Here is a 22,507-nt window from a genome sequence, read left to right as displayed (position 1 = left end):
GCCTGCCCCTCCCTCTGGAAGCTCCATTCCAGGGAGTTTTGGAACTGATGTCTCCTGGAAAACACTGGTGGGGGTGGTTGCAGTCCTCAGTTAATAGATTCTGTCCAGTGAAGAGAAACAGGATCCAAGCCAGTGGGTCTTGTCCTGCCAAGTGCTGTAGAAGCAGGGCCTGCAAACTGTCACTTCTCAGGCCCCTGGATTCATCCCCTTTCTTATGGGTATGTATAGGGGTCTAACCTTCTGATTTGCTGGACTTGCAACCACTTTTGCTTGGATGCCCAGGTATCTAAGCCTCCCCAGGTTCCATATGTACCTGAGCAGCTGCTCTGCCAAGACTTCACGTAGCTCTGTGTGTCAGACTGAAGTCCCTGGTGGAGAGGTTCACAAGGAGCTCTCTTGACCCAAGGGTTGCAAAGATCCATGGGAGAAGCATGGGTCCCTGGGGTCACTCACTTACTCACCACTTCCCTGAAAGAGGGAGGCTGCCCTGGCTCCCTGTCACTCTCAGGTGGGCAGTAATCCTGCCTTGCTTCTCTCTGTTCCCAATGGGTTTAGCTGTTTTCCTGATGAGTCCCAATGTGTGTACCTGGATGTTTCAATTGAAGGTGCTGTATTTACCTGCCCCTTCTATTTCTCTTTCTGAGAGCAGAGCACACTAGCCGCTTCTAGTTGGCAATCCTGGCCAGCCTCCCTCAATCTTCTTTTTAAGTTAGTAAAATTCATCAACATATTTTGCCACTTCCTGTGTTTATCATTTTTTTTAATTTCGTTCCTCCTCTCTTTACGGAATATGCTTTAGTTAAGTTCTCTTATTTCTATGTCTGTGAACATCTATATTTTACCCTCACTCTTGTGATAGGTTAGCTAGATATAAAATTCTAGTCGACAGTAATTTTACCGCAGCAATTTGAAGATAATTAACAAATATCTTCTGGCACATACTATTAGTAGTGAGAAGTCTGCTCACATTCTCATTGTCAGGCCTTTTAGGTAATCTTTTCTCTTTTTCTTTCTGGAAGATTTTAAGACTTTTCTCTTTATTCTTCATGTTCTCTAGTTTCACAAATTTGTGACTAGGTATGGAGTTACCTTTAACGATCCTACATGCTTTTTGGGGTACACTTTCAATCTAAGAAGTCACATCTTTCTCAAACTTTGAAAATTCCTCAGAAATGATCTCTTTGAATATTGCTTCTTTATTTCCTTTATTTGCATCTCCTCGAACTTGTAGGGTTTCATAGAGTGTCTATAAGTCTGTATGTTGCAGTCTTTGCAGCTATCCTTCATTTCTTTTAATGAATCCTTCATATTTTTAAATCACTTTTTGTTTATCTCGGCTGCATTCTGAGCCCATTTCTAAATATTATCTTCCAATTTACTAATTTTCTATTTGATTTTGACCTGTCTAGAGTTTATTCTATGTGCTAATAATATCTTTTTTTCTTTCTTTCTACTGATTTTTCATATTCCTGTATAATTTTCCATACATGACATTACTGCAGGACAGTTCCATGGGTGGTGTTGAACCAACCCAGTTCTCCCCCATTTCTTACTTGTAGTTCTGCAGAATTAACTGTAGAATGTGCTGGACATGCAACATCCTGAGATAAGGAGGAGGTGGCCAGAAGAGCACAGACTCTGTCCCTGTTGCCCCTAGAAAGAGTATATCCTTCATCGCTTCAGCCAGCGTGTCTTATTGTTCCCACGGTGAAAAATTGAGGGTGGGCTGGTTTCCAGGGTCCCTCAGCTGTGGTACAAGGGACCCTGGAAAGCAGCCCACCCTGGGTTTTTTACCCTGGGAGCAATAAGGCACTCTCAGAGGAGACTCCATCTGCTCTGAGGAGATTTCCTGAGCCCCAGGGGACTGGCTCATCGTAATTCCTAGGCTTCTGTTGTCCCTTTCTGCCCATCTATAAGTAACAAAACTATGCAATTTGTGTGTGAGAAAGTTTTTTTATCTCACAAGACTCAGGTACATAGTAAAAGTGCAGCCCAGGATGCTGAAGTGGTAAGCAGTGCACAGTGAACCTGCTTCACAAGCACCAGTTCCTCATTCTACGTCACCATCACCATTTTCACTACATTTCCAGTATGTAGGACATCCATCAGTAGACATTATAGTTTGTTTTCCCAATCTAAAGATTTTTTAAATTTTTAATTATTGTAGTTACATAGTAGGTGTATATATTTATGGGATAAGTGAGATGTTCTGATACAGGCATGCAATGTAAAATAAGTACATCAAGGAGAATGGGGTGTCCATCCCCTCAAGCATTTATTCTTTGAGTTACAAACAATCTAATTATACTGTTTAAGTAATTTTAAAATGTACAATTAAGTAATTGTACTATAGTGTAATTGACTATAGTCACCCTGTTATACTATCAAATAGAGGTATTATTCATTCTATCATTTTTTGTACCTGTTAACCATCCCTACCTCTTCCCCAGCCCCCTACTACTTTTTCCAGCCTTTGGTAACCAGCCTTCTACTCTCTATGTCCATGAGTTCAATTGTTTTGATTTTTAGATCCCACAAATAAGTAAGAACTTGTGATGTTTGTCTTTCTCTGCCTGACTTGTTTCACATAACTTAGTGATTTCTAGTTCCATTCATGTTGTTGCAAATGACTGGATTTCATTCTATTTTATGGCTGACTAGTACTCCATTGTGTATATGTACCACATTTTCTTTACCCAGTCATCTGTTGATGGACTGTTAGGTTGCTTCCAAATCTTACCTATTATAAACAGTGCTGCAACAAACATAGGAGTGCAGATACCTCTTTGATTTCTTTTGGGTATATGCCCAGAGTGGGATTGCTGGATTATATGGTAGCTCCATTTTTAGATTTTTGAGGAACCTCCAAACTATTCTCCATGGCAGTTGTACTAATTTACATTTACAGTGTACAAGGGTTCCCTTTTCTCCACATTTTCACTAGCATTTGTTATTGCCTGTCTTTAGGATATAAGCCATTTTAACAGGGGTGAGATAATATGTCAGTATAGTTTTCATTTGCATTTCTCTGATGACTCATGATGTTTAAGCATCTTTTCACATGCCTGTTTGCCATTTGTGTGTCCTCCTTTGAGAAATGACTATTCAAATCTTTTGCCCATTTTTTTCATCAGCTTATTTTAGATTTTTTCCTATAGAGTTGTTTGAGCTCCTTATATACTCTGGTTATTAACCCTTGGTCAGATGGGTAGTTTACAAATATTTTCTCTCATTCTATGGGTTGTCTCTTCACTTTGTTGTTTGTTTCCTTTGCTGTGAAGAAGCTTTTTAACTTGATGTTATCCTTCTTGTCCATTTTGCTTTGATTGGCTGTGCTTGTGGGGTGTTGCTCAAAAAATTTTTCTCAGACCAATGTCCTGGAGATTTTCCCCAAGGTTTTCTTGTAATTCTTCCATAGTTTGCGGTCTTAGACTTCAGTCTTTAGTCCTTTTTGATTTGATGATTTACATGGAGAGAGATAGTGGATCTAGTTTCATTCTTCTGCATATGGATATCCAGTTTTTCCAGCACCATTTATTGAAGGGACTCCCTTTTCCCCAGTGTACGTTCTTGGCACCTTTGTTGAAAATGAGTTCATTGTAGGTGTGTAGGCTTGTTTCTGGGTTCTCAGTTCTCTTCCATTGGTCTATGTGTCTGTTTTTGTGTCAGTTACATGCTGTTTTGATTACTATAGCTCCATAGTACAATTCGAAGTCAGATAACATTAAAGTTTTTAAATTCAATTATTATGCTTTCCATTTCCAAGATTTCATTTTTTTATATGCATATGTTCTTCATTTTTGTTTTTTCTTGTTGTGAATTATCCCTTCATTTGTATGTTTGAGGGGCCTCAACATATTTTAAAAGACCCTTCAGATCATGCTTTTATTTTCATTAATCTAGGATACATTGACCTTTCACTTATTGATTTTATTGGATGTGTTTCCTAAATTTAATTTTCCACATATTTTGAAATTTGGATTTTTTTTCTCTAGTTGAAGGTTCTTGCTGATGTTCTCTTGTCTCCACTCACCTCTCTTTTTCCCAGTAGTTTTACAGTCCAGAACCAAATATCATATTGGTTGGTCTGAGCTCCTGCCTCTCAGTACTATTGAACATAAAATAAATTAATTTGCTGCACCAGAAGGAAGCTTGGCTCAACATCTGTTCAAAACACTATATCCAGAAACCTTCATAGACTCAGGCTTTACTTAAACCACAGCTCTAGGCAGATACTGATAGTAAATTTTATCAGTCTCCTCTGCTGAATAGAAAAGTTCTATTGTAGTTCCTGAATTCAAACTCAAATCTGGCTTGGTTTTCTTGCCCGACCCTTTAATTCATAGGGACTAGACTCCCAGCCGATCCTGGGCTTTAGCCTGTTCACCACTTTATACTGCTGCGTCATTTCTAGTTCATAAAAATTCTAACTTAATTTTAATTTTCTCTCCTATATATTATCTATCATTGATAATAGTTTGAATACAGGAAGTGGAGTAAGGAAACCATCTTTATTACTATATAAGACAAACTCTAACTTTACGAATTTAATTGTTACTTAAAGAAATAAAACAGTATACATAATGCTTCAAAAGCAAAAACATGTTTGAGAGAGATAAAATTAAAAACTTGTACATGATTATTTGACTTTTGCTATCCAGTGGTTAAAAATATCTTAGCAAAAAAAGAAGCAAATATAACTAAGATTCGGAAAGAATGTACTTTATGGCCATTAGCAGAAAAAAATAAGAGTGGTAGAAAACAATAAAGTTAAAAGCACATTTGTACTTCAACATTTACCATTAAACACCTCAAATGTTAAGATGTCTGTGTGTGTGTGTGTGTGTGTGTGTGTGTGTGTGTGTGTGTGTGTGTAGAGCACAAAGGTCTACAAGGAATGGAGATGTACTTGAAATTTTTAATCTCTTGGTCTAAGCTATCACTAAATGTGATTGAAACAAAAAATGCATAATTAGAGCAAAATATTGTTATCTGTTTTGTTCAAAGATGCATCCCAAGTGCCTAGTTCCTGACATAAAGAGATACTCAATAATCAATCAGCATTATGTAGTTGACATAATGTATCTTGCCTTCATTAATTCAGTTGAGAAGGCTCCTGTTTTGGGGGCAACAGTTAAAGAAATAAGACTGGCTAAGTGGTACAATTAGGTAGGCTAATTGTTAGTTCATGATCTTTCTTATTGTGTGATTATTAGTGGACTGAAGTGATCCTGGAGGGAAATGAAAATAAAATAATAGCTTTAGACATCCTGATTCTGGGAGAGACAGAAAGAATGTCATTTGTAGCCATCTGCCTGGAAAAGCTGATATTATCTCTCTAGAGGCACTTGCTCTAACAGGGGATGTTTAGCTCCACTACTTGCCCTCTATCTTACCGACTCCTCCCTACAATCCAGGAGAGTCCACCAAAGCCCTACATTCCTTTTTCCTTTTACTCTACATGGAGACCTCCTCTGGTTTATCTGGATAACCAGATAAATACCACTGATGACAACCCAGAGCTCAATGCCTCCAAAGGGAATGGACCATAGCAAGTCATACCTATATAGTGGGCAGCAATCCTTGTCCCATCTTTCCTAGCTCCCATTATAAGCCATTAAGTCATTCTGGCCAACTTTGTTCCCAATATAGAACACTCTAATTCAAATGACAAAGTTTGGTCAAGGTACAAAGATTGGTAAGAATGACATTGTAGTCTAGTTTGAGATACTTTCATTTTATTTTACTATTTTTTCAATTGACAAGCAAAGAAGACCCAGAACATTTGATGATGCAAGTGGATTCTGCTCTCATCTTTCTCACAGAGATGATACCAGGATTTGGTGAAGGAGCCACATGTCAAAGAGTCCCAAAACTGCTGGCTTTTTAGTCAGATTCCCTTTTAAACAGGGAACATCAGACTTTGGAAAGCAGGGTGGAGTAGACTGCATTGGGAAGCAACTGTATTGACTTTTTTTATTTGGGGGTGTTGGAAGATTCTCTCATCTGTGGTTCTCTTGGTATAAGTAATCCTTTCTCACCTTCACTGTTTGCTCATGGCCAACTCATGCCTCAACCACCTAACTCCTGTGTTTCACTCTCCTCTGGGGACCCTTCACTCCAGGAGGGTCTTTGGGGAAACCTCCACTAAAGGAGGGTCAATCCAGCCTCCTTTTTGTGGGTCTATTTCCAGCCTATAAGAAATAATACAAGAACTAAGCCAAGTTTTGGGGTTGATCATTTCTTTTTATGTTTTCTTTTTATAACTTGTTCTATTTTTATTGAAATACTATGTGCACATAAATTTCAAATAAGTTAGTGCTAGAAGGCTGAAAACAAAAACCATAATTTACACTCCCTACTCCGCATCTACTGCCCACACCCCCTCCTCAGAGGCAAACTCTTTCAAATCTCTTAGCTATATATTATGGGCATTTAACTCTATGTTTCCAAATAGTAGATGCATAAATTCCTACAAGGTTGAGTTAGGTTGCTTCATACAGCAGCAAAAGTTGGTGGTAGGATAAAGTGATGAGTTACGATATTTCTTTGGGGGTTCTTTGGAACTTGCTTTCACTTTCAGTTAACTCTCTAAAAGTTTCTTTTAAGATGACAGATTTTCTCAGAAATAGAAGTCAAATTACAAACCTGTTTAGAAGAAACTAAAAAATTAACAACAGAAAGTACACTCCAGCAAAGAGCTCCATGTTACGCTATAGCAAGCTCTACTATTAGGTTCCCAGATAAACCCATAGCATTATTATTCTGTGTACCAAGAAAACTCATGATGTTCTTGCACGTTCATTTGCCAAAATATTCAGAAAATAACTTTCAAAAACCAAACCAAATAGTTATGCTTAAAATACTTACAGAAATATAAGCAATAATAAAGTTAAACCAGGATGTTATACTGGTGAGCAGATCTCATACTTCCCCAAATTTAATAAATGTTTTATTATAAAAATTCAATGTGTCTTCTTGTACTAGGATGAAGACATTGAAGGCTGTGAAAGTCAAAGGAGGCTCGGCGCAGTGGCTCATGTCTATAATCCCAGCACTTTGGGAGGCCGAGGCGGGCATATGACCTGAAGTTGGGAGTTCAAGACCAGCCTGACCAACATGGAGAAACCCCGTCTCTAGTAAAAATACAAAATTAGATGGGTGTGGTGACATTTGCCTGTAGTCCCAGCTACTCAGGAGGCTGAGGCAGGAGAACCACTTGAACCTGGGAGGCAGAGGTTGTGGTGAGCCAACATCACGCCATTGCACTCCAGCCTGGGCAACAGGAGCGAAACTCTGTCCCCCCACCAAAAAAAAGTAAACAAAATACATGAAATTGTAATCAAAATAGTCATTCTTACCTACCATGGAAATGTAAACTAGGTGCCCTGCTTGTCAATTTGTTCTGCTAATTATGCAATGCCCTTCTTGGATCCTGGAATAAAATGGCATTGTTCTCAATATTACTGGCACGCACGTATTTTAGAGACATCATATTACCCACAGCTATAAGCCTTTTAAAAATTATATGTCAAGGCTCCTTCTATTTATACTGTAACAAGTACTATTTTCAGGAAAGCAGTTACTTCATAGGTATTTTCAGCTACTTCCTTCAGTACAGAAATAACTTCTTTGGGAAACGATCATCAAGAAAAATAGGGCCTTTTATTACATGTATTCCATTTGTTCCATTTCTTATGAAATCATCAAGATAGTGAAGGCATGGTAACTGTATCAACAGATGCTTCAAAAGGAAGTACATCAAACGTTTTAATAGTTTTGACAAATTAGAGTATAAGGAAAATGAGTTAGAGCCTACTCTTGAAGAGCTCACTGCCTAATAAGGAAGATAAAATACTCATAGTCATAATACTACATATGATGCTACAGGAACTCAGAGGATAAAGAACCAGAAGCTGCTTGGAAGATAATGTCTGACCTCATTCTGGAAAAAAAAATCAGCCACAGAAAGAAGGGGAGGCTGAAATACATCAGTGGAACTACTATGTCACTTACCACTTATACTAATAGTGGTATTACTGTATCTCTTGTGCATCAGTGATTAAATTATACCTGTGTGTACAGGTGTTACCTGGCCCTCTTTGCATCACCTTATGGGAATTGGGGTTTAGAAAACCAACACAAAAATGCAAATACTTTGGCTATGGCTATTGGTTTGATTAGTAAATTTTTCTTCATCCTTGACCCAGAAGTCTTGAGTCTTCCACCAGGATTCATGAAACTGTGGCAGACTAACTTGTTAGCTTTCAAGAGGAGTAAAATTTCAGCCCTTTCAAAGTTCTTCACAGTGAGTGTGTCACATATTGTTACATTTTTCTGTATAACAAACAAATACAAAATTTAATGGCTTAAAACAGTAACAACTAAAGATAGACACATACATCAATGAAATGGAATACAGATTCCAGGAATATAACCAGATAAGTAAGATCAAATGACTTTTTTTACAGTGGTACACAGGTGATTCAATGGAGTAAAGACAATTTTTTCTACAAATGATGCTGGAACAAATGACTATCCATATGCCCCAAAGTAAATATCAACCTATATCTCACACCTTATATAAAAATTAACACAAAATAGACCGTAAATCTACTTTAAAATGTAAACCTATAAAACTTTAAAAGTAAACGTAGAAGAAAATTTTTGTAACTCTGGGTCATGCCAAGAGTTCTTAGATATTACACCAAAAGTACAATTCATGAAAGAAAAAAATTACAATCTGGGCTTCATAAAAATTATAAACATTTGTTGTGTGTAAGCCACTGTTAAGAGAAAAGCACTGTTAAGAAAAACCACAAACTGAGAGAATATGTTTGCAAACTCTATATTTAGTAAAGGACTTGAATCCAGAATATATTGAGAACTCTCAAGACTCAAAAGTAAGAAAACAATCAAATTTTTTGAAGTGAGCAAACTATCTAAACAGGTACTTCACCAAGAAGAGATATATATATACATATATATATATATGGCAAATAAGCACATGCAAATATGCTCAACATCGTTAATTATTAAGGAAATGCAAATTAATACCACAATGATATACTACTATATACCTATTAGAATGTCTAGCGGTTTTCTTTAATGACAATACCAAGCTCAAATGAGGATGTGTGAAGCAATTGGAACTCATTCACTACTGGTGGGAATGTAAGGTATAGCCACTTTGGAAAACAGTTTGGCAATCTCTTATAAAATTAAATTTTAGATATTTTATCCAAGAGAAATAAAAAGTGATGTTCACACAAAATCCAGTGTATAAACGTTTCTAGCAGCTATATTCAAAATTTCTAAGCACTGAAAACAAATGTCCCAAATGTCCTTCAGCTGGTGATTGAATAAAACAAACTGTGATAAATCCAAAAAACAGAATCCTACTCACCAATTAAAAGGAACAAAGTATTGATACAATAACACAATGAATCTGAAATCCATTAATGTAAGTGAAAGAAATCAGGCTCAAAAAGCTATAAACTGTAAAATTCCATTTATGTCATTCTGGAGAAGGCAAAAGTAGCACACAAAACAGATCAGTGGTTTCCAAATCTTGGATGTAAGGGAGGGTTGACTACAAACGAGCAGCACAAAAGATTTTGGAGGATGATGGAACTGTTCTGGTGAGTATCACACAATTCCATGTATTTGTCAAACTTCATTAGAACTATACACCAAAGAGACTGAATTTTATTATTTCTCACAATTTAGGGGATCAACTGGAGTTAGTTGGGTGCTTCTTTGGCTCTATGCAGCATTAGCCAGGGAAATTTACAAAGCAGCATTGATCAGAAACTGGTCTAACCTGGAAGGTCAAAGAGGCTTCACTCGTGTCTGGCATGTTAGAACTCCTCCATGTGGCCTCGTCATGTGGCTAGCTTGGGCTTGTGAAGTTAGCCCAAGAGATTATAGTGGGAATGAGTCTGCCAGCTCTGGGCCTAAACTTTCAGAGGCCTAGCAGCTTCCATCTTATTCTGCAAAGCCAGCCATCATGTAAGAAATTTAGCTATCCTGAGACTACTGTGCTAGGAAGAAAGAGGACCAGATTAAAGACGAGGGTAAATCGAATCCATCTTTTGATGGGTAGAGTGGTGAATGCACAACAGCGAGGGGAGAAAATCAAAGCAGCCATCTTTGGAGACTACCTAATGCCCAAAGGCACTAAAAATGCCCCAAAGCACTGAAAAATGTCCATTTGGTTCAGAAATTTACTTACTGTGGTGCACATAGATTAATTTTATTAACATGACAGTAGGATTGTAAGCCAAATTATAAGTATATGAAGATTAAATGGAAAACAAAGAAGTGAGACAGTAAATATAATTACTTCATAGACTAAAAGAAAGAAATGAGAAAGGCTTTCAGATACATGCAGGGTAACACAAAGAAAAGCTTTCAAATTATATACATTAAAAAAAAGACCTAAAATATTTAGAAACTGAGTGGACAGACCCATCAAGAGAGTTAAAAACAAAAACTACAAGAAAGAATTAAATTTGTAAATGAAAGAAATAAAATAACAAAAGTTAAAAGAAAAGGTAATAAAACATGTTTATAACCTCAAAGTAGGGAAGAATTTCCCAAATGGACAAAAACAAGGACTCTATAAAGAAACCTTACACAAAGGCAATTTAGAAGATGATGACTGACCAAATGGAAATATTTGCTAGATAGGTAATCTGTAATACTTAAAGACTTATAACACGTCAATTAGAAGGACAATCCATATGAAAAAAAACTGGGCAAAGGAGCAAAGGACTACACAGTACAAATGTACAATGCAAAAAATAAAATATAAATATTACCAATAAACAGTGATGAGATGCTCAATCCTACTTGTAATCAGGGAATTGCACATGAAAATAAAATATCTTTTTCCTATAAAATTGACAAAAATTAGAAATATTGATTTGTACCCAGTGATGATGAAGAAATGGGGAAGTGGACACTCACAGACTCTTGGTTGTAATATAATTGGTACAAATTATTTGAGAAGTAATTTGGTAGTACTTGTTATAATTCAAAACAAGCACATCATTTGAGTCGGCATTTTAGCTTCTAGCAATCTAGTTTATGAAAATAAAAGCATAAGTATGGAAAGATATATGCAGATGGATTTTTGTATTATAAGCAATATTGAAAATTAGAAACAATCTAAATATACATAAAGAAATGATTGAGGCCGGGTGTGGTAGCCTACACATGTAATCCCAGCACTTTGGGAGGCCGAGGCAGGTGGATTGCCTGAGGTCAAGAGTTCAAGACCAGCCTGGCCAACATGGAGAAATCCCGTTTCTATTAAAAATACAAAAATTAGCTGGGCATGGTGGCGGGTGCCTGTAATCCCCACTACTGGGGAGGCTGAGGCAGGAGAATCACTTGAACCCGGGAGGCAGAGGTTGCAGTGAGCTGATATCGCACCACTGCACTCCAGCCTGGGTGACAGAGGAAGGCTCCATCTCCAAAAAAAACAAAACAAAAAAAAAACAGAAAAGAAAAGAAAGAAATGATTGAATAAACTATAATGCTGCCATATAATTGAATATTATGCAGCCAATATAAAAGGCAGATCTATATATTGATTTGTTAGTGTAAAAAGCAAATTTTAGATCAATTACAGAATAATTTTATTCTTGAAAATATGAAAACATCTGGTTATTTATCCACATAGATTTATTGCATATATTCAAGAAAGATAAATAAATTTAATTAACATAGATTACCTTAGGGAAGATGAAATTTGATGACTGGGTAAAAGAAGGAACATTCACTAGGCAATTTAGATAATTTTTAAGGTGAAATTACGGATGATTCTTTTTGTTATTTTCTAGCATTTTTCTGAAATAGGAGAGAAAATAACTGCCTGAGCAAGGATGTAGAGGACACTGGAGAGAAAGGAGCCAAGGACATAAATGGAAGGGCTCATCTCAGACACCACAGACACTTCACTCTGGACGTACATGAAAAGAGGGAAGAGTTGGTGAGGATATAGATCAGTAGGAGTGCAGGAGGTAGGGTGGGAAACCTGGAAGTTGAGACATCTTGCCTGATGGTCCTGATTTCTCAATAAAGATGAGGATGAAACCTGGGCTTGAAGAAAGTGGTCAGGATTTGGAAGAATCAATGAAGAAAAGAAGAAAGGATGCTCACCAAGGATGAGGCAGGAAAAGTGCACCCCTGGAATTTTATATAGGCCTAGAAGTGGCCCTTAACTGCAAGACAGGCTGGGAATGTAATCTTGCTTTCTGGCCAGAAAGAAGAGAATAGATTTTGGTGGGCTGCCATCATCCTCTGCCACATTGTGACTATCTTAGATTTTCTTGGTAACACAGATCACTTTTCCTACTCCCTCACAAATCTGTATTCAATTTTACACTCATCCATACTCAATTTGAACAAGTTTCCTTTAAAAAAATTTGTATTTTTTTTTAACTGACAAAAAGTACTTATATTTATGGGGTACAATATGATTGATGTTTTATAGTATGTATATATTGTGGAATGGCTAAATCAAGCTAATTAATATATGCATTACCTCACATATTTTTGTGTGAGTAACTTAAAATCTATTCTCTTAGCAATTCAATTTTCTTTCCTTAATGAAGACATTATAGAATTATTGAAGCTGAAAAAAACCCTTAGAAATTTTCTCATCCAGTTATCTCATTGTATGGATGAGAAAATGGTGACACACAGAGATAAATGATTTTCCAATGTGGCATAGCTTAGAAATAGTCTTTGGACTGACCCAGGCCAGAGCAGTTCCCATGATGCCATACAAATCCCCTGTTACTGTGATTAAAAGGTAAGAAATACTATGTCTGTGATCATTACAAATAGATGTCTCCAAATTAAAAATAAGAATTATGCTTTGAAAATTAGGCATTCTCTCTATTAAACAAAAATTACTCCTATTTAGGCCATAATCCTAAGCAACTTAATGCAGGAACAGAAAATAAAATACTGCATGTTCTTACTTATAAGCAGAGCTAAACATTGACCACACATGGACATAAATATGGGAACAATAGACACTGTGGTCTACTAGAAGGGAGAGAGAGGGAGGGAGGAGGGAGTTGAAAAACTACCTATCAGGCACTATGCTCACTATGGATGATATCCATACCCCAAACTTCAGCATCACACAATATTCCCATGTGACAAATCTGCACATGTACTCCCTGTACCTAAAATAAAATTTGAAATAAAAAATTACCCCATTGAAGGTGATTATATGTAATAAGTATATTACTATTAATTTTCTATGAAATGCATTAAAATGAGAGAGAACAGGTGAGTAATTTGAATTGATGTATATTTTTAATATCAGTAGCTTCTCCAAATCCTACAGTTTGCACCATATTCACACTCTTCAAAATACCATTCAAGGCTATGCCATGTTTTGGGAAAGATTACAGTGCCCTCTGCAGCTTCAGCATAAATAACACAGTTGGGGAAAAAAACAGTAATTGAAACATCAACATAAAAGTGTGTGCAATTAATATGCCTCAGAAATTCACTTTTCTTCCTAAACTGAATGAAAACACTTACATAAAGATCATATTTAAGCACAGTTCACTACAGCATGTATGACAGGTACCTTTTTGTGTAAAAGATATGCAATATAGAAAAAGATGTATATGTGTGCCTATCTGTAAATTATTTTGATGAGAACACTTTAGGAAATGGCACAGTTGCCTCTGGGGAGGTGAAATGACACCTTAGGAGTCAATGTAGGAAGATTTGTTTTTCACTGTGAATCTTCTGTTCATTTGAATCTTTTGATCATATGCAGGTATTAATCTTTCAGGTAAAAAAAAAAAAGTTAACAAAAAATTTCGATTGCCTATCAGAGAAATGGTAGGCATCCAAATGTTAAGCCTCTCTTGCCAGAAGTTCCATAACTTTAGATAGGTTATTTAATCTTTATGCTTTCCCTTACCACTCAATTTATTTTTATTTTTATATTTTTTAACTTTTTTTTAGTCAGATTTACTTGATCCATCTCTTTTTTATTAGAACATGTTTATTTCTTTTTTCTCTTTTTGAAATATTTTCTAGATTTAGGGGGTACATCTGTGCATGTCATGTAGTTGTGTTACATGGATATATTGCGTAGTGATGAAATTTGGGTTTTTAGTGTTCCCATAACCCAAATAGTGAACATTGTACCAAATGGTTAGCATTGCATCCCTCAGTCCCCTCACACTCTCCCACCTTTTGGAGTTGCCAGTGTCTATTATTCACTCTATATGTCTGATATGGTTTGGCTGTGTCCCCACCACATCTCATCTCGAATTTTAATCCCCATAATCCCCATGTGTCATGGTAAGGACCTGAAGTGACTGGATCATGGGGATGGTTTCTCTCATGCTGTTCTCTGTTACTGAGTGAGTTCTCAAGAGATCTGATGGTTTTATAAGCGTCTGGCATCTCCCCTGCTCCCACTCACTCTCCTGCCTCCTTGTGGAAAAGGTGCCTGCTTCTGCTTCGCCTTCCACCATGATTGTGTTTTCTGAAGGCTCCCTAGCCATGCAGAACTGTGAATCAATTAAACCTCTTTATAAATCACCCAGTCTCGGGTATTTCTTTATAGCACCATGAGAACAGACTATTACAATGTTCATGTGTACTCACTGATTAACTCTCACTTATAAGTGACAACATGTAGTTTTTGACTTCCTGTTTCTGAGTCATTTCACTTGGGACAATGGCCTCCAGTTCCATGCATGTTGGTTATTATCCTTTTATTTTATTTATTGATTTTTAATTTATTTATTTCATGAATAAGTTCTTTAGTGGTGATTTCTGAGATTTTGGTGCAGCAATCACCCAAGCAGTGTACACTGTACCCAATGTGTAGACTTTCATCTCTCACCCCCTCCCACCCTTTCCCCCAAGTCCCCAAAGTTCATTGTATCATTCTTATGCCTTTGAGTCCTCATAGCTTAGCTCTCACTTATAAGTGAGAACATATGACGTTTGGTTTTCCATTTCTGAGTTACTTCACTTAGAATAATGGTCTCCAATTCCATCCAGGTTGCTGTGAATCCCATTATTTCATTCCTTTTCATGGCTGAGTAGTATTCCATAGTATGTATACACCACAATACTCTGGATTATCTTATTAGAAGCAGCCCTGCCTCTTCACAATTTAGTCATGAAAAAGGATAATCTCTATGAGCTCAGAGCTAGATAACCAAAACAAATCTGAATGAGTAGACTCCATTTTACACACTGATTTATGTCAACTAATTTCTTTAACTTGAGAGAAACTAATATTCATGTGGTTAAAATATTGTTATGAAACAATATAAAATGAAAGGTGAATCTGTTTTCCAACTCAGTCCTTTCCCTCCAAAGAAAGCTAGGTGTATTCTGTGTATCTTTCCAGAAATTATGCCAATAAGTATTTGAGTAATACTTAAGTAATAAGTAATTTTTAATTGAACGTTTACTCTATGCCAAGCATCTTTGTACACACAGGGGACAAGGAGTAAACAAAAACTATGTCACTCTAGTGGGAGGAGACATATATACATAAATTAATACTCATACACATATTATGTCTAAAAGTTACAAGTAATCTTGTAACTAATTTAAGAAGAAGATTTAAGAAATAGAAGTAACATACAATGGAGTTGCTGTTTTATAGAGAGAGAGCTATGAGAGGGTGACATTTGAGTAAACACTGGAATCAATGGGAAGGAGGGAAACATGTATATCTGGAGTGAAAGCCTTCCATCCAGACACAGCAGCCAGTGCAAAGGTCTCAAGAGGGGGTTTGTCTGGGATTCAGGAAACTGCCCATGGCCCGTGTGGCTGGAGTGGGGAGAGCAAAGGGGAGGGACAGTGGTAGGAGGTAAGGCCAGAGGACAAACAAAGGGCAAGATCATGTGAGGCTTGGGAGACAACTGAAAGACGTTGGGTTTTGTTCTGAGAGAAATCAGAGGGTGGGGGTGAAGGTATGGCACTGGGGGTCTTGAGAGAGGAGTGACATGATCTGACACATTTTCACAGAATCATTCAAATTGCTGTGTTGAGAACAGACTGGCAGTGGGGGTGGGCAAGGGTGGAAACACTGAGATTAGCTCAGTGCCAGATGATGATATTTCGGACCAGGTAGCTGAAGCGTAAGTTGTGACAAACTTTCATATTCTGAAATTTTCTCAAGGTGGCCCTGACAGAATTTTCAGGTGAGAAGCTGAGCAGCATGGCTCCAGAGTCTGCACCTGGATAACTGGAAGGATGGACTTGCCAACAACTGAGAAGTAGAAAACTGCTGATTGAGCAGATTTTGAGGGGAAGAGCATGAATTTGGTATTAGACATTTTAAGTTTGCCATATATATTAGACACTCAATATGGGAGAAATTAAGGCATATGTTTGCTGTTAAGACTGGTTTACTAGAGCAGGAGAAAATGACAAGCAGGACAGAGAGTGAGAAGGAGAGGACTGTATCCAGTGCACACATGGAGAGTTTCCAGAGTGGAAAACACACAGATGTTTATAAAGTTACAGTCTGGAAGGCGAGTATGCAAGCACAAATGCACATAGTGAGTAGCCAGGTTGACAGGAACTAGGGCAAAGTCTTTTCTGGAAGCTTCTATTTTCATAGTGAAATAAAGAGTGTCTTGTTTGAAGGAATTAATGAATCCCTTTTTACCCCCTTGCTTAAAACCCTCCATAGGCTTCCCCTCACCCTTGAGAATAAGATCCAAACATTTTATCACAGCCCACAAGGCCCCATGGGGCCTGGACCTGGACCTGCCTACCTCTCTCCATTGCCGCAAATGCTTCAGTCACAGGGCCCTCCCCTTTGTGTCTCAGACAGATGACAAACTCAATCAAGCCTTGGCTTCTTTGACTTACTTGTTCCTCTGTCTGGTACGCCCTTTCTCTTGTCCTCCCAAGTCTGGCTCACTCTTCTCACATAGGTTTCACTTCAAAGGTCACCTCCTCAGGTCTTTCTTGAACATCTCATCTAAAGTAAACCTTCCTCCCAACACATTATTTTACTATATATTTGTTATGTATTGTCTGCTGCTTCCCACAAGAATGTGTTTCATAAGAAACTAGCACTCTTAACCCACCTTATCACTCTCTCTCTGTCTCCTGATCCTACTAATCATTACATTATGTATGTGTGTGTGTGTGTGTGTGTGTGTGTGTGTGTGTGTGGAGAAAGAGAGAGAGAGATTGAGATTTTTCTGTATTACCCATCTCCTCTAAGAGAATAGCAACTCTACAACAACAGGTACTGTGTCTATTCTATTCACTGTTGTTCTTCCTGACCTTAGAACCATATCTGGCACATAATAGTTGTTCAATGAATATTTCTTGATGAACAATTAGGAAAGTCAGATGAAAAAATTGGATAGAGAGCATATAATAGAGAGCCTGGCATATAGTAAATCTTCAATAAATGTCACCTGCTGTGATGATAAAAAAAGACAGTCATAGCAACGATCATAAGCACAACTATGAAAGGCTGATGACTTCTCTTTACTCGTGAACCAATCTCGTCTCATTAGAAATTTTGATTAATCACATCTCCCTTCTCCTTCTTCATAGGTTCCTTGCCTTCAGCTGTCTCATATTTGCCCACAATTAAAACAAAAACAACAGTTAAAATATACCTTCCTTAACTCTGTATTTTCTTACTAGATACAACCAAGTATCTTTACAGTCTAGCAATAAAAAAGAGTTGTTTATACTACCTCACAGCTGGTTAACCAAAACAAATCTTGAATGAATAGACTCATTTTTCTTTACTGTTCTTATCTATAAACTAGTTTCTTTAAATTGAAAGAAACTACTTTCATCTAACTCAGTCTACCATCTAACTCAGTCCTCACTCTGCAAGGAAATTAGGCATATTCTGTGTATCTTTCCAGAAATTATGTATGTATATCCAGACATATTCTGTGTACATAACTGTGCACCTTGAATTTCTCTTAATAAATGAAACATCTTGGATAGCTTTCTAAAGTACACATAAAAAGCTAGGCCAGGCACGATGGCTCATGCTTGTAATCCCAGCACTTTGGGAGGCCTAGGCAAGGAGGATTGCTTGAGCCTAGGAGTTCAAGACCTGCCTAGGCAACACTGTGAGACCTCACTCCCTACCCTAATCCCCCCACCACCCCGTCTCTACAAAAAAATTTAAAAATTATCTGGGCTTGTGATGTGCCTGTAATCCAAGCTACTCAGGAGGTTAAGGTAGGAACCCCACTTGGGCTGAGGCCAGGAGTTGAGCCTGCAGTGAGCTGTGTTCAGCCTACTGCACTCTAGCCTAGGTGACAAAACAAGAACTCATGTTTATTTAAAAAAAAAAAAAAGAGAGAGAGAGAGAGAAGAAAGGGAAAACAAGCATTATTTTTGGGAAAAAATCACTGTATTTAGAATAGCTTTCCCTCTTAGTTAATAAAAGTAACAAACCAGGCCAGGAGCGGTGGCTCACGCCTTTCATCCCAGCACTTTTGGAGACCGAGGCAAGTGGATCACCTGAGGTCAGGACTTTGAGACCAGCCTTGCCAACATGGCGAAGCCCCGTCTCTACTAAAAATACAAAAATTACCTTGGCGTGGTGGCGGGCACCTGTAATCCCAGCTACTGGGGAGGCTGAGGCAGGAGAATCACTTGAATGCAGGAGGTGGAGGTTGCAATGAGCAGAGATAAGCACCACTGCACTCCAGCCTGGGGTGACAGAGCGAGACTCCGTTTCCAAAAAAAAGAAGAAAAAAAAAGTATCAACCCATTACTCAATGAGTTTTTCAGTCCTCGGTATTTATTTTCCCTAATTCAACCTCTGAGGAAGCCACAGCTAATGGAAACGAGTTACAGAAAGAGAGAAACAGGAGAAAAGCCTAAACTCAGATTTTCTAAGGCGCAGAACAGGCTTGTCACGTTTCTGGACTGGACAGCGAGTTTCAACTCTTGCTGTTTAATTTTAAACTGTTGGTGCAGTTTCTTTAAAAGACGGCAATTCTGTTTGGGTAGTGAAAAATACATGTATCTCTACCTAGTTTCGTTTACAGGTTCCAAACTTTTTAAGGATGGGGTGGAGGATGACGTTCGCTGGCTTTTGGCAGATAATAGTATTCTGGTATTCCAGGACCACCACTCTCTGCCCACTCCTGGGAGCCCCTCCCTTCGGCCCTCTCCTCCGACTCTCTGCTGGGCCCTTTAAATCCCCTCTCCTGTTTAGCAGTGGTCACGCCGCCCGCCTTGCGTCCCCCGCGCTGCTCCGCACGTGGAATAGCCCATGACGTCACGAGGCCACGGCTCAATCAGATGCGGCGTTTGGGAAATTTTAAATTTAAAGGCGGGGCGGCCTGTGAGCCCTGAAGTGCCGGCCGCGGAGGGTCCTGGCCATTTTCCTGGGACCAGTTCAGCCTGATAGGATGGCGGAGGAAGGAGCCGTGGCCGTCTGCGTGCGAGTGCGGCCGCTGAACAGCAGGTAGGGGGGCCACACCACGGCCCGGTGCCCGCTGGGCCTGCGGCGCCGCCCTGAGCCGGAGGGGCGAGGCCTACGATGTTTCCAGGAGCCGCTGCTTCCCGGCTCTGCTGTCTAGTAACTCGGCTGCTGGCCATCGTTTCAGGGTCTGTAAAGTGACAGGGGAGGATCGGAGATCTAGAAGATACTTTCCAGCTGCGAGATTCACTTAAATTTAACTCAGTCTCGCTGACATACAGACCTTCCCTTCTGTGCTGCTCTGCCTTGCGGCATCTGCTCCTCCCTGCCCCATTCCCCGCCTAGAGAAGTCGTATGGGACCGTGCCTTCCTGGCCCTCATCACAGTTAGTCATTTTACACGTAACTGCTGTCTCCAGACCCCCTGAAGACAAGGACTAGTCTGTCTTGTCACATTACATTCAATCGTCACTCAAGACCATTCTACAAATATTTATCAATTTTTTTTTTAGTGCCTTTGTACAACACAGACACTCCCGTCATTGCCCAGTGGCTCTTCCATTCTAATGGGACGAGACAGAAAGTAAAGTTGAAAATGTAGGATGTTAAGTGGTGATATGTAGGTAATAAGTGCTATGGAGAAAAAGCAGGAAGAGGAATAAATGAAATCGGTTTGCTTCACTAGCTTCTGGCCCTCGACCCGAAATGCTAACACTTTGTGTGTGTGAGAAATTTTTATTGAACACGGGGTTTAATAAATGCAAATATCAAGATCAGGAATTTCCTATTTTTGAGGAGCTCATTATCTAATGCCTTAAACGGCTACATAAAGAAACCATTAGGATACCTTTTGACAAGTGTTATGATGGGCAGGTAGAGAATGTTTGCTAGAGGTGTTATTAGCCCATCAGAGATGAAAGCTTCCCGTGGGGTGAACTGGTGTCAGGAAAGTCTTGACGCTTTTCATGAGTGAAATAATCCCTATGTTACTTAATGGAAAGGGAAGTCAGAGTATTCCAGGCACAGAGAGGTTACATCTGTCATTTGGGGAAGACCTTCAGGTAGAGCTTAGGATGTATCTAGGAATTCAGAGGAAAATGGAAGAGAGAAATGACATGATCTAGGACTCGTGCCCTGCTGAGGATTTCATAAGTTTCCAAAAGGTTTTAAGAATTTTAAGCAAGACAGACATAATCAGAGTTGCATTTTGAATCCATCCCTTCGTTTACCAGTACTGGGGGAGAGGGTGAGAATGAAAGCCTTCACAAGAAAACACTTTTGAGGCGGCAGAAGGTAACTGAAGCTCCATTTAAGAGTTGAATCCTCAAAGATGGACTTTCTGTCATTCTCTTATATTACTATCTTTCAAAATATTCTTTAGAAGGTGAAACCTTTTCAATTATCCCTCCTATGACATGACTTTTATGACTGGTTAAAATGTGGTATTTTTATTCTTTTAGAGAAGAATCACTTGGAGAAACTGCCCAAGTTTACTGGAAAACTGACAATAATGTCATTTATCAAGTTGATGGAAGTAAATCCTTCAATTTTGGTAAGCTTATAATAGCATCAAAAGTTACCTTGTTATCCTTTTGCTATTAAAAGTACAAAAGGCTTATCAATAATATTAGATTTGTCACTAAAGATTAGACTAAGCCTTCTATAAACTGCTTCACTGGAAACAAAATTGTTTATCCATCATGTATTTAAGTAAGGTAACCAATTGGCATTTAAAACAGTTATAATCACAATTATCTAATTTGCATCTAGGTAGATTCCAGACCCCCATATGCAAACACTATACCTTACTGCCTCTTGAAAGAACATAGAAAAGTTGACTTGTAGTGTATTTTTTGTGTGTGAAAATGAACTCATTTTACCTTAAGGAAGGGTATTTTCAGAGAACCAAAAAGTTGAAAAAAATACTGTGTCTTAAATAGTTGATCATCCTACATTCTGACAGTTTTACTTTTGGGAATAATTACTAATTTGGAATGAAAACACAGTGGACTCATTTGGTTTAACTTCTGTGTTGTTGTTGTTGTTGTTGTTGTTTAGATCGTGTCTTTCATGGTAATGAAACTACCAAAAATGTGTATGAAGAAATAGCAGCACCAATCATCGATTCTGCCATACAAGGCTACAATGGTTTGTATTCACTCAATGCTGCAGAAACATTTTAGTCTTGGGCGTCTGTGCAACAAGCATGCATAGTTTTACCCATTATAGGTTTGTTTTTAATCTTTGTGTATGTGTGTTTTGTTTTTTGCAGGTACTATATTTGCCTATGGACAGACTGCTTCAGGAAAAACATATACCATGATGGGTTCAGAAGATCATTTGGGAGTTATACCCAGGGCAATTCATGACATTTTCCAAAAAATTAAGAAGGTAAGTAACTTAACTGGATTTCTAGTACGTACAGGTAAAACTAGTAAAAACTGGGTACCAGTCTTAGTGTATTTCTCTTGTAAAGATGAAAGGAAGTAGATTTACAGTTATTGTTTGATTATCCATGGGGAAAGAAGAAAGGCATAGCATAGATTCACTTTTATCTCCACAACTTACTTTATAAAGCTTAAAGTTCTTTTATTCTTTCTCTTGAATTCTGCAACAATAATACTCTCAACAAAAAGTAGGCATTAAGGAACAAGAAAATGTTATCAGAATGGTTAGCTCCACCTAACCATTTAACTATCAGTGATTATAAAGGAACAGTAGAAAGTAGATGTAGGTAAAAAAAGAAGGGAAGCAGAAAGCCAGAATAGGCAACCGAGTTAGTTGGTTTTAAATTAGCATTTTTATTAAAATAAGAACATCTTTTGAGAGGGTTTTATTTTGAGCCTAGAGTTTGAGCCTAGAGTTGGTGTTCTCCCAGCTTTATGGTACTTCACTTTTCATTATTTCTGTAACGATGCTTTTATATTTTTGTGTTTATTATTTTGTCAACAGTAGAACCAAGGGGTTTCTTAGTTTGTTTTACAGACATTTTACCTCTTTAAGCACATGAGCATTTAGCATTAGGTTTTCACAATTGGATGCTTCCTGGTGTTTTTATATAATTTTTTTTCTT

General features: G+C 38.1%; 1 protein-coding gene across 16 annotated transcripts in view; it reads left to right on the top strand.

The window, feature by feature from the left end:
• The first annotated feature begins 19,271 nt into the window (after window positions 1-19,271).
• The window catches only part of CENPE (centromere protein E), a 92,857-nt gene continuing 89,621 nt past the window's right edge, over window positions 19,272-22,507 (top strand). For 13 of the 16 annotated variants that reach the window (XM_016951950.4, XM_063808988.1, XM_054683240.2 and 10 more), the window contains exons 1-4: window positions 19,274-19,480; window positions 20,895-20,986; window positions 21,493-21,582; window positions 21,707-21,825. In XM_016951950.4, the coding sequence (XP_016807439.3) occupies window positions 19,425-19,480; window positions 20,895-20,986; window positions 21,493-21,582; window positions 21,707-21,825 (357 nt within the window). In that variant the 5' untranslated portion in view covers window positions 19,274-19,424. Of the gene's footprint in view, window positions 19,481-20,894; window positions 20,987-21,492; window positions 21,583-21,706; window positions 21,826-22,507 lie in introns of all 16 variants that reach the window. The other 3 variants (XM_063808987.1, XM_009448085.5, XM_009448079.5) reach the window with 1 other exon arrangement.

Source organism: Pan troglodytes, chromosome 3, assembly GCF_028858775.2.
Source record: "Pan troglodytes isolate AG18354 chromosome 3, NHGRI_mPanTro3-v2.0_pri, whole genome shotgun sequence".
NCBI lineage: Eukaryota > Metazoa > Chordata > Mammalia > Primates > Hominidae > Pan > Pan troglodytes.
Note: the sequence above shows the minus strand (reverse complement) of the source record. Positions and strands in the feature narration are given on the sequence as shown.